Source organism: Mesitornis unicolor, unplaced genomic scaffold (genome assembly GCF_000695765.1).
Source record: "Mesitornis unicolor isolate BGI_N332 unplaced genomic scaffold, ASM69576v1 scaffold20789, whole genome shotgun sequence".
NCBI lineage: Eukaryota > Metazoa > Chordata > Aves > Mesitornithiformes > Mesitornithidae > Mesitornis > Mesitornis unicolor.
The window spans coordinates 81,619-92,854 of NW_010208222.1; the positions used below are offsets into that span (position 1 = coordinate 81,619).

Genomic DNA, 11,236 nt, shown 5'->3' on the forward strand with positions numbered 1-11,236 from the left:
TGATTGCTTCACCCAAGTATCACAACGTTCTTTTTATTACTTAACTGTTAAAAATGCTAGCTCTAATTAATACAGATGTTGCAAAGCAAGGGTTTATAAAGATCATGCGCTCTTAAAATTTGCAGGGGCTAACGGAGACATTGCCGTTAGCAACTGTAACATTAATTTTATCAGTTACTTTATCCAGCAGCATAATTTAGAAATTGACTGTAGAATCAAACATGATGCTAACTTAAACAACAACTTCTTGTCTGGTAATCATGTTTTTCTAGTCTTGCCGCATGTTGCCTTTAACTGGGCATAACTGTAGCATCTCATTGTATACTCAGATTTTAAGCTTTTCAGGGTAGCATTTGGTATTTTCAACAAATAAGTAGAGTGCAGAGACTGACTCAATGGTCAGTTGTTGACCTCCAAGGGAATAATCAGGTAATAATACCGAATTTTAAACTCTTCTTGGTGTTGTAAAGGCGTATCTTGAATCTCAGGAATTTTTCAATGGCTTACATACGTAACAGCCTAACTGTCAGCTATTTGGGGTGAAAAGACTTTTTTTGTTACTTTTTTAACAATGTCTTAGTGACAGGAATGAAATCCTTTCTCACCCGTGCAGACCCAGATCCTGATTGCACTTCAGAAAGTAATTTCTGGACTTTCCTATAACATAACAGAGCTGTGCAGCCGCCTGCCATCACACCTCATTTGCTGCAGCGTGTATTTAACTCCCAGAGCTCTCTTACACTGCAGTGACTTTTGCCCTTTATTCTTCTGGTCAAGTTGTCATTAACTGGTTTGGAACAGAAATACTAATTGTATGGTCACCAGCAATAAGGACTGTCTCTAAAAGCAAAATTGGAAATGAAACACGTTGCTAATTCTGGCCCCGTTCTCCAAGAGCTCGCACTGTGGGCAGTTTTAGAAAAGTGAGGGAAAATACCATGAGGGTAAAGGTTCAGGGCAGCCACCTTTTAAAGATGCCAAATAATCAATCTGGGGACTGAGAGTCTACAGTTGCTGCATCACCTGCCTAGAGTACAGGGAGCAGGGCATCTCCAATGCTTGTCTATCTCTGCCAAGGGAATTCAGCCCTTGGAGTGATCCCCTTGTTTCTAGAAGCAGCACTTCGTTTTTGATGCTGTTGGCTGCTACAACCTGGCTTGGACCTGTTGCCTTCAGTGTCTAAGCAGCCAGGAGCTGGTGGTGTTTCTGGTCACCACTGACCTAGATTGGAGCTGAACCAGCGACCTACATATGAAGGGTGACATACTTCAACAGTCTCCTGAGCCAGCACTCCCCTCACCTGAATGCAGAGTAGATTGCATGTTTTTGGACTATGTTAAATGGATAGTTATTCGTCCTTGCCAAGATCTGTGCCAGGTGAGCCAGGTGATGCTGTTTTTTTATATCCAGGGTAGCATAACCCCAAGGTTGCGAGTCTGCAGAATAGGTCTGCCTGGGAAAACCCAGGAGCCTCAGGGGCTGCAAAGCCAGATGTGTCTGAACATGGCCCTCTTCTGCACTCTTTGCTAAGGGCTTTGACCATTTTTAAACACAGGCAGCAAAGACATTACAGCCAGTCTGATAGGTGGGTCGAAATGATTTGCAAGTTTGCTGAGGCACACGTGAGATGAGTCCTGTCCTTGCAGGAAAGCAGACTGTCAGGCTTATCTCATGGCACTGAAGGCATCTATGTGAGACATTGCAGCCTGTCTCTTGGAGCCTCCAGGAAGCCAAACTTGAATTAGTCACTAGCTTATGTGGTAAATATCGTTTAAAATAACTCTCATAATTTTTTCCTCCTCCTACTGCTGCAGCCCAGCATTCAGCTTCCCCCACCCCATTAACCCCGTGACGTACCAGCAGATCCTGACCCAGCAGAGAGGCCTGAGCTCAGCCTTCGGTCACACTCCTCCCCTTATCCAGCCATCCCCAACCTTCCCTCCCCGGCAGCACATGGCGGTCATCTCCGTCAACCCTCCACCGGCACAGATCGGCAGCAACAACAACTGCATCTCGGACTCCAGCCAGGTAGGGACGGATGTGCTCAGTGACCCTGTACATGGCACGTGCGGAAATGGAGGCACGCTCTCCATAGGATGAATCCTGCCCTTCACGGTGGCTGCAGGAGTTTTACTCCCTTTTTACTCATGATCTCCCTTTACATTGCTTTTTTCTTCCTCCTGACAAAGCATTTTTGGACTACTCATAGCCAAATTTTTCACCCAGCTCCCTTCCTTGTGAACACACATACCTATCCATGCAGGAATCAACCACCTTGAGCCATCAAAGCATTGAATATGATACACAGGGTTATCTCAGGCAGCAAATCTCCTTTAACATGTGTTACATGCTGTTGAAATCAAGGGGATTCAGCACACACTGGAGAATTTTGCCAGATAAGCACCCTAGCACTGTGAACCAGGCTTTGTCTGTTCCTCTACCTGTCCCTCCTTCCTTTTTTCTCTGACATGAACCATGCTGGTAGGCTTAAAACACCTTCTTTCCTCTTTAACAAACAAGTGGATCCTACTCGGGATCCCTAGCCCTTTTACTTACTGTCCCTGCTTTTTTGGTAGCTTTCTCTCCTGTGGTATCCCTGCTGTTGAATTTTACCGTTAAGTTTTGCAAACCCAGGGGCCAGATTTTGAAAACTAGGAATGCCATGATGGGTATGAAATCCTACACCTCAAATGTGTCCTTGCAAATACGCGTGAGTTCACTCAGGCACATGCATGTGTGCACAAGCCCTCCACATGCACAGGGTTAGTAAATATTTCTAGCACATTTTTAATCATCTTTCCTTCCCATTTTCATTCCATGGAAGTTTAAAGTGCAGTTGCTTTACTCCCCAAAGACTTGTTTCACCTCATTTCACACCCATTTCAAATTGTTGTTTTAGTTGTATCATACTGAACTTTTCAGACTAGTTTATTGTTCTAGGGTTTCTCATGGCTGCTGCGCTGCAAACTCTGTTTGTTATTGAAGGTTATTTGAGTGATTGGTTTCGTTTTCTTCTCAAAAACTGGCTACTAAAATAATGTGACTTGCAGGAGTTATGCCACCGTTTAATAACTTGCAGGACCAATCTTGAGCAATTAGCAAGAGTGTATTTAAAATGTTAATGTTCCAATTTTATGCACATACAATGGGATGTTTTTTCTCCTGAAGTTGTTCTCATTTTTTAAGAGCTTAGCAAAATATACACATAGCCTTTCATGCACCCAGCATTCCAGATCCCTCACATGTAACCAGAGCCCACTGCTCCCCCCAGGAATTCATTTTCTCAACAAATAATTTCACCACATTGAGAATTAAAATTGTGGCTTTGGTGGGGGTTGCATAAGGTTTTGATGGCTTTGAAAGGGATGGCTCTGACATAGAGCAGCAGTGGCGAGGCCAAGCTTGCTGGTGAGCCTACAGGAGCTAATGCTGCCTTCGACTTTTCCCTCTCCTCCATCTCTCTGCCTTGCACAAACCCACACAGGGCAGTTTTCCTGTGAAAACTTGTCCCCCCTTGTCCTTGGTCACTCCTGAAGTTCAGCCTCCACTGATATTTAAGTTAGTTTTTAATGAAGAAGTGGGCTACAGTTTCTCTCATCCCAAACCCCAGTGCCATATCTTGCCTGGTCTTCTCTCCTAGAGCAAGCAGAGCAGCGAGTCGGCCGTGAGCAGCACAGTCAACCCAGTAATTAACAAGCGCAGCAAAGTCAAGACTGAAGTTGAGGGCTTGCCCCCAGCATCCCCAACCACACAGGTAACCTTCTTGGTGTGAGATGTGTTGTGGGACCGATACAACCTGCTGGGTCGCATTGTCTTTGGGAATGATGCTCTTGGCACCTTTTGCTAGGAGCAAGGCATTGAAGTCTGCCAGGCAGGCGGGTGTCTCCTGGAGCAGGAAGCTCAGCAAGATACAGGGCAGAGCTGCAGTGACTGAGTGAAGCCTTTGATGGGTGCTTGGGACTCAGCTTGGTGTTGCTGTGCTTGGACAGGAAAAAAGGGAGGGAGGGAATATTTCAAGCATGATAACTTTAAAAATGATATCTGAGGTTTTTGTGCTTGCAAAGCAAGCAACAATGATGTCTCAGAGCAAACATAGATTATGAGGGAATCTTGCATGTAGGTAGAAAGCTTGCAAAAAAAAAAAAGGGACAACTTCTTGATTCAACAAGGAATTGCTCTGAGAAACATCCTTTACACTGGTGACACAACATTTGACATCAAGAAGGGCCCAAAGGCCTTTGCTTTCTTTCCAGAGCTCTGTGATTGCAAACTGTTTAATGGCTGACAGTATCCATCTGACCGTCCTTTATCACAACTGTAAACTATCAGGAGTGCTCTGGGCACTTCATTTTCATGAAATATTAGGCTGTGTTATTGTCAAGCGAATAGAAGAGTTGATGACAAATTTCTCTTTCTGTCCTGGTTCAGGAGCAGGTCTCAGCATGATGCATGGGGACAGCAACGTGTGCAGTCATCAGGGGGCTGGTAAAATTGATGAAGATAGCATATCAGGGAAAGATAAACATGCTGTAGTCAGCACGATTAGGGCAAAGAGGCGTCTCTCTGGAGCTTTGAGTTTAGGAGTGCATCTACACGCTGCTGCAAAAGCACATGCCCCCCAAAACCAATCTGGCCACCACCCAGGCTAATAGGGCCATGTGTTTATTTCTTGCAGCAAATGAAAAAAGATCTGAAATCCATCATCTGCTTTCCCAAGCATTTGTAGCAGAGGAGCTGTGGGACAGGCAGCCGCTTGCTCAATGGCTGGCATCCTCCGTTCTCTGCTCTGGTTTGAAGAGGTGTGCACCCAACAGCATGGAGTGCCTGGGTAGCACCACCCCTGCAGCCCTGCCCCAGGGTTTCATCCGCTGGGCCTTATGTGAAATAAGCACTGAAAGAAGGAGGAGAACCGTTTAACGTGGTGGAAGAAGGCTTGATTAGAATAGCAAGGTGAAATTAAGAAAAGAAACATGCACACTGGTTGTCTAATTGTTCTTAGTGAGTAGATCTGTGAAGTAATACCCAAAGGGAAATGTAGGCTTCACATCTTGCAGCATTTCAGTATTGACTGGGAAATTACTGGAAAGAGTCTTGTAAAAGACAGCCCATCCTTGGCAAGGAGAACAGGTTAAAAGACTGAACGTCATGGGTGTCTCCTCTTGAGTTGGTCTAAGAGACAGCAACTTGTTAAATCTGGAGATTCGTGTTCTGCAGGGGACTGTGCTGAAAAGTTGAGTTACAGTAAGTTAGTTATTGACTGATACATTTTTTGCAGTATGAAGTTCAGCCATCCCAAAAAAAAAGCATGCATGTGTGTGTTTTGTTTTGGAAATGCTGTACTGGAAACGCCTCATGTGAGTTGTGGTTTGGGTGTTTTAAATCCTTGGCCAGACAGTATCTTCCATGATGGCTTGTGCTATAAAAAATGCAATCCAAACAAGATTTGTGGGACACAGTAGAGCGCCAGGCATGAGGGACCTGAGTAGCTGTGTTCATTCGGTACCACAATGGCTCCAGTACAGATTCAGATTAGCATTGAATTAGCCAGAAATGAAACAAATCAATCCTCTTTAACAAAATAAAAATGTTTCAATTCCATTTTTCTAACAGAAATTATAAAAATTTTGGCAAAATAAGATTTTTAGTAGACAATTTCGCTTTTCCAGAGACCACGCTTTGCATGGAGAGAAACATCTCAACAAAAATAATATTCATAGCTCAACCAAATAGGAATTGCAGGAAAAAGAAGCTGCTGTTTGGACTTTCTCAGACTATTGCTCTGGGCTCTGACGTAGTTTGAATCTCCAGAAGTTTTTCTGTAAATTACTACGATTTTCTGTCCCAAGAGCCACCTTGCAATATTTTTTCTTAAACTAAGAGCTAATTAAAGCAACTCTCTTCCTCTCCATATCTAAACTTTTGAGTTGAAAAGTCACAGCTGGCATTTATGTCATGAGCTAGTTAATGAAAACTGTTGCACTTTAGTACAGTACATCTCACTTTCCAAGCTATATAATGCCATTAAGACATTAATCATTGCAGGCCCTCAGTAGGCATTGCAAAGGCGTTGGTGGGGAAGAAGATGGCAGACAGATAGGTCCATTTGGGCAGGTCAGAGGCAGTTTGAGAAGAGTCTGATTGTGTCTACGCACTTATGGGGTCAATGGAGCATCAGATTATGAGGATCAGCATCTGATCTGGTCAGTCACTGCAGATGCTCCTGTATAAAGCTGCCCGGGAGGTGGGATGCTCAGTGCTGGGCAGTAGTAGCAATTGGGAGGAAAGGGAATAAAGGGGGTCAAAACCTGCAGGGTTTTGTATTCCTAAATTCGCAAGCCAGTATCAGCAGCTGATTGCCTTGTCTGTAGTGCAAGTGTCTGATGCGCATGGAGTCGACAGTTGTCCTTACCTCTGGATTGTACTAATTATGTTGTGTGTTACACTATTGTGTAGTTGCTGATGCTTTAGTTCTCATAGCAGCCATAAAAAAATCTTCTGTGCTTCATTTAGCACCGCGGAGCTGGCTAGAGAGAGAAGCTAAGGAGAGAGCTCACAGCGTGCCCAGCATTAAACTAACTCACTTGTGAGTTCAGAGCCCCCGGAGCTCTGCTCTGAAACCCACTCATCATAGGGTCTTGCTCAAGCTTTCCAAATTTGCCAGTCTCAGAGGAGTGCTTTGGGGACTCACCATTTTGTCCCTGTGGATCAGCCTGTGGGCATAAATCTTTGGGTAAGGGTTGGGCATAATTTTATCATCTGTTGAAAGATGCAGAAAACAGGAACCCCCCCTCCCAAACCCATGTCACTTGAGTGTGGTAACCACTAGGCTCTGACTGCTCTGTGGTTTCTTCATGCTCATATTTCACCATTCATCCCAGATGAGAAGATTTGCTCCAGCAAAAGACAGAAACCAAAGGGTAAAACCCAGCCTTTTCCTTTCTCCAGCCTTTCCTAGGACTACCCATATCCTGGCTGGAGCCAGCCACTGCTGCAACCATGGCCTTGGGGTGTTTCATGTCTTGTCATTAACTCTGATCCGTTTCTACCAAAACTCTCTAATTCATTATTTCACAGTGATCAAGAATGTTATATTGCCACAATGTGTGCAGTTTTGTGATCAATTGATACCTGCCCTGTAATCTATGAGTGACAGAGGAATTCAGATGAAACAAGTTCACCTTATACAATGCACTGTTGTGTGTTGCAGGAGCATCTGACAGACCTGAAAGAAGATCTAGATAAGGATGAATGTAAACAGGAGCCTGAGGTTATTTATGAGACGAACTGTCACTGGGAAGGGTGCACAAAGGAATATGACACTCAAGAGCAGCTCGTCCATGTGAGTAATGGTTGGGAGGAGACCTCAGTGATAAATTTGGCTTTCTGTGCACTTGTCCTCATTTTTTATCACTAGCTGCTGTACAGCCAGAGCTCACTCTGGGAGCTACTAAAGGTGCAAATCAGAGATACGGTGTGTAAACACTGCCAAAGCAGGTCACTGCTCCCAGAGGAAGCCTCTCATAGATTATTTGATGTTGCTCTCTTCTCAGCTGCTGAGGCTGCATTTTGGTCTCCCCCGTGCACGACCCAATGACTGAAGGCTCTGTGTAGAGCACCTGATCAGAAAATGGGGATGGAGGCTGAGTCCTTCCCTCTTTCCTGGTCATATTTACCAGGCCTCTCTATGCACTTACACCAGCTACAGGCCAGGGATTGTCCATACTGTCCGCAGTCCTTGTTCAGGCCACGAAAGCCTTTGAAGCTGCTGTAGCATGAGCTGTGGAGCCATATCACTTAGGGGCTGTTGACCTCATCCTTCCCACAAAAACAGAGCACTTCCAGAGTTTGGAGACATGCCCCAGTGTCTTCACCAGTGCCTGAAATAGAGAAAGTGTGTCATTGATTTTCTGGGTTAAGCCACAGCAGCCCTGTCAGATGGACTGGGCTCACATTTGTTCAGCAGTATTTGTGCATTTCTCTCTCAGACATAAGAAAAACTCTTTAGCTCTGGCCAGAGCAAAGTGCAGGGCAGATCCAGGCAGCTCAGCACAATTTATTTCCAGAGAAAACCCAAAGAAAAATATCTGATGGAATGTCCAAGATTTTCCTAAATTTGGAAGGTTACAAAAACGGAGGCTTCTGTACTATGATTACTAGCAACATGGGGTTGTGGATTTGGGATGCCCAAAATACACATGCAAATGAAACACAGATGTCGTGGGCCAACTTCTGAGAAGGTGGCATCCCACCATGCCTGAAAACCTCTCGTTTGTGTGCAGAGCAAAGTACCTGGGTCCGTTCATCATACACAGTGGGCAATGCGCTTGTGAGAGAAGTACATGTGAATGGGGAGCAGCAGGAGTAAGGACATATTTTTGCAAGAACCACTGCTGCTCCCAGCCTCAAAAGTTGCGCTTAGTTTGAGAGAAGCCCAAGCAAAGCATCCAGTCAGGTGAGGGTTTGATGGGGGCTATGGAGCCATAGCTTTAGTGCGATGAGTTGTGCAACTCCACTATGTGATGGGAAGCAGTTGTTGCACAGACAGTGAGTTAATAAGCCTGAAGGGGGGCTACAGCCTCCTCCCATAAACGTGTCTTCCTCTGGCACAAACAGGACTGAACAAGTGAGCCCGTGCACTCCCCCACTCCTAGCATTGCTGTGTGTAGTCTTGGTTGCAAGTCAGAATCCCATGCAAACTGAGCCAGGACACATATCTTCACAGTCTGGTCTGGACATGGTTTAGCATGTCCATGGGTCTTCTGAGGGCCTCACCAGATTTCCATCATCTGAGACTAAAATCTCACACTGATGCCAGTTATAAAACCAGAACTGTAGGCAGCTGAGCTCCAAATCCATACAAAGCCTCTCCCAGACCCAGCTTCCACTGATACTCCCAGCATGCAGCTTTGGCTATTGGTGTTTACCTGTGATGCCCAAGAGATCAGCTGAGCTCCACGCATCTCCTCTTGCACCTGGTAGACCTGGTGCCCCAAGCAGCAGATTCCTGTCCCCAGGATTGGGCCATGGCACACAAAATGGCAAGGCTGGACTCAGCTGGGACTGTGAAGGCTGACTCTGCTTTAGCATGTTTTTGTGTCCTTGTGCTCTGCTATCCCAAGAATGGCTCATCCTGAGCCATAATATGTGAGCCTGGCCTTGGCCCGGGGAACGAAGGCGGGGGCTGGAAAAAAATCTCAGTGCAAAAAAAACAAAACCCAAACCCAAAGTGGTTTATTTTAGGATTTCCTGTCAGTGGATGACTGCTGAAAACACAGGAGCGAGGACAGGCATTATTTTTGGCAGCAAGACCCCATTCAGAGAGACAAGACTTCTGCGGGAACAGCGCTGCCGACAAGCTGGTCTCTGGCTCTGTTTATTTTTGACAGGGCTTCATCTGCCCTGGGCTGGGAAAAAGCAACCCTCACCTTCCTCCCAGGGTGGACAAAGGCACCATTCTGGGCCTGGCTTTTCAACGCAGCAGAGCAGGATTTAATGGTCCTGAGTAATTAGCTGTAACTGGGGCCGCGGAGCTTTCCTTGGTGCATAGCTCACAGATGCTGTCATTTCCTGCCAGCCGCCAGCGGTGGACAGCAGGTGGATGTCTCAGGGCCGGCATATGGGCTGATGTGCAAGTGGGCTTAGGATCACAGAATCATTTAGGTTGGAAAAGATCTTTAAGATCATCAAGTCCAACTGAGGCTTGTCTCCTCCTCTCACCCATCCTCCAACAGCACCCAAGAAAGGCTCCCGGCTGTGTAAATGCAGCACAGGAGTGTTCAGCAGAGATAAAAAATTCTCATCCTCTCCAACAGTGGCATCAGGCAGCCCAGCAGACACTGAGAGTGCTTCTCTCTCCTTGGTACTGTGGGTCTCCGCTGCTTTCGCAAACCTCCCATGTATAGTGGCTTTGGACACAGCACCTGGTGTGCTGAGTGCTGTGCGCCTTCTCCTGCAGGACACACCAGCTGGCTCTCATGTCCCTGGTGTTATCTGTGCACCTGGGACCCAGGTGCAGTGCCTGACCACAAGCAGTAGGCTGGCTTTTGGAGCACGGTGTGTGCTTCACTGGCATCAGCTCTTCTAGGAGTGACCTGCTTCTCCCTTCTCTCCTACCAGCACATCAACAATGATCACATCCACGGGGAGAAGAAGGAGTTTGTCTGCCGCTGGCAGGACTGTACTCGGGAGCAGAAGCCCTTCAAGGCTCAGTACATGCTGGTGGTGCACATGAGAAGACACACTGGGGAGAAGCCACACAAGTGTACGGTGAGCTGGAAGGGGCATGTGGTATGGCTTGGCTTGACACAGGGGACGCTGGACTTTGGTGATCACACAAATGTGTGTGAAGATACAGGCATGGATTCAAGCAGGGCTCTTCCAGGGTACCTGCCAGCACCTAGCTCCAGGCTGGTTCAGCTCTGTTATAGCTGTGTTATAGCTACTTGGAGGTTACATCGTGGGGACAGGGCAAGTGGTCAAGGAGAAGGGTGGTCAAAGTGTTAGTGGGCAAAGCTGCATTTCCTTGGGGAAATTTAGTTCAGCTCTACCACAGAGGGACTCAGGACAAGTAAACCTGGGTGGAAAAACAGTCAGTTTAGTTGCTTACATCGAAGAGGGAAATCCAGAAACCCGACTCTGCGGGGAACCACCTAACCTCAGTTGTGTCTAACTCGGCATCATCCAGTACTGCTGCTGTGGCTACAAGGAGCTGTGGCTACTCATGTATGCGAGGATGCACACAAGCCTCCTTCCAGCCTGGGGAGCCAGACCAACACTTCCTGCCTCTGTTCCCTTAAACCAGAGGTGAGGTCAACCCCTGAGTGCTCAAACCCCAGGAGGAGCTCTGACCGTCTGCCTACAAGCTGCACTTGTGCCTAGTGTTAAATCCTGCCTGAGGAAGAGCACAGGGCGTCATTTTCTATCATTTCAGCCCTGTGGGTAGAGGCTCACCTAATACATGGGAGAGCTGGGCTCACCTTTTCATCATGGTATTAAAATACCTCGTGGTATTAAAGCCCGTATCTGCCCTCACTGCACCAGAGGCTGACATGGAGCAGCCAAGGATGCCTGATGGGAGTGAGCTGTGGCATTCAGTGACTATGGCCAACTGATAGGAGAGGTGCTTACGATCAGCCCTTCAGCCCTTTTTCCTCCCCAAGGTCCACCCCCCTCTGCTCCCTGCCTTCTACTTCTGCCAGTTTTTCATACCTCCTCTGCAGTCAGCATCACGCTCTTC

The 11,236-nt window shown here is 46.7% G+C and overlaps 1 protein-coding gene across 1 annotated transcript in view; it reads left to right on the forward strand.

The window, feature by feature from the left end:
• GLI2 (GLI family zinc finger 2) overlaps window positions 1-11,236 on the forward strand; it is a 37,289-nt gene that overhangs the window by 11,924 nt on the left and 14,129 nt on the right. The window contains 4 exon segments of the mRNA XM_010192426.1: window positions 1,815-2,028; window positions 3,641-3,754; window positions 7,208-7,339; window positions 10,117-10,266. Coding sequence (XP_010190728.1) covers window positions 1,815-2,028; window positions 3,641-3,754; window positions 7,208-7,339; window positions 10,117-10,266 — 610 coding nt within the window.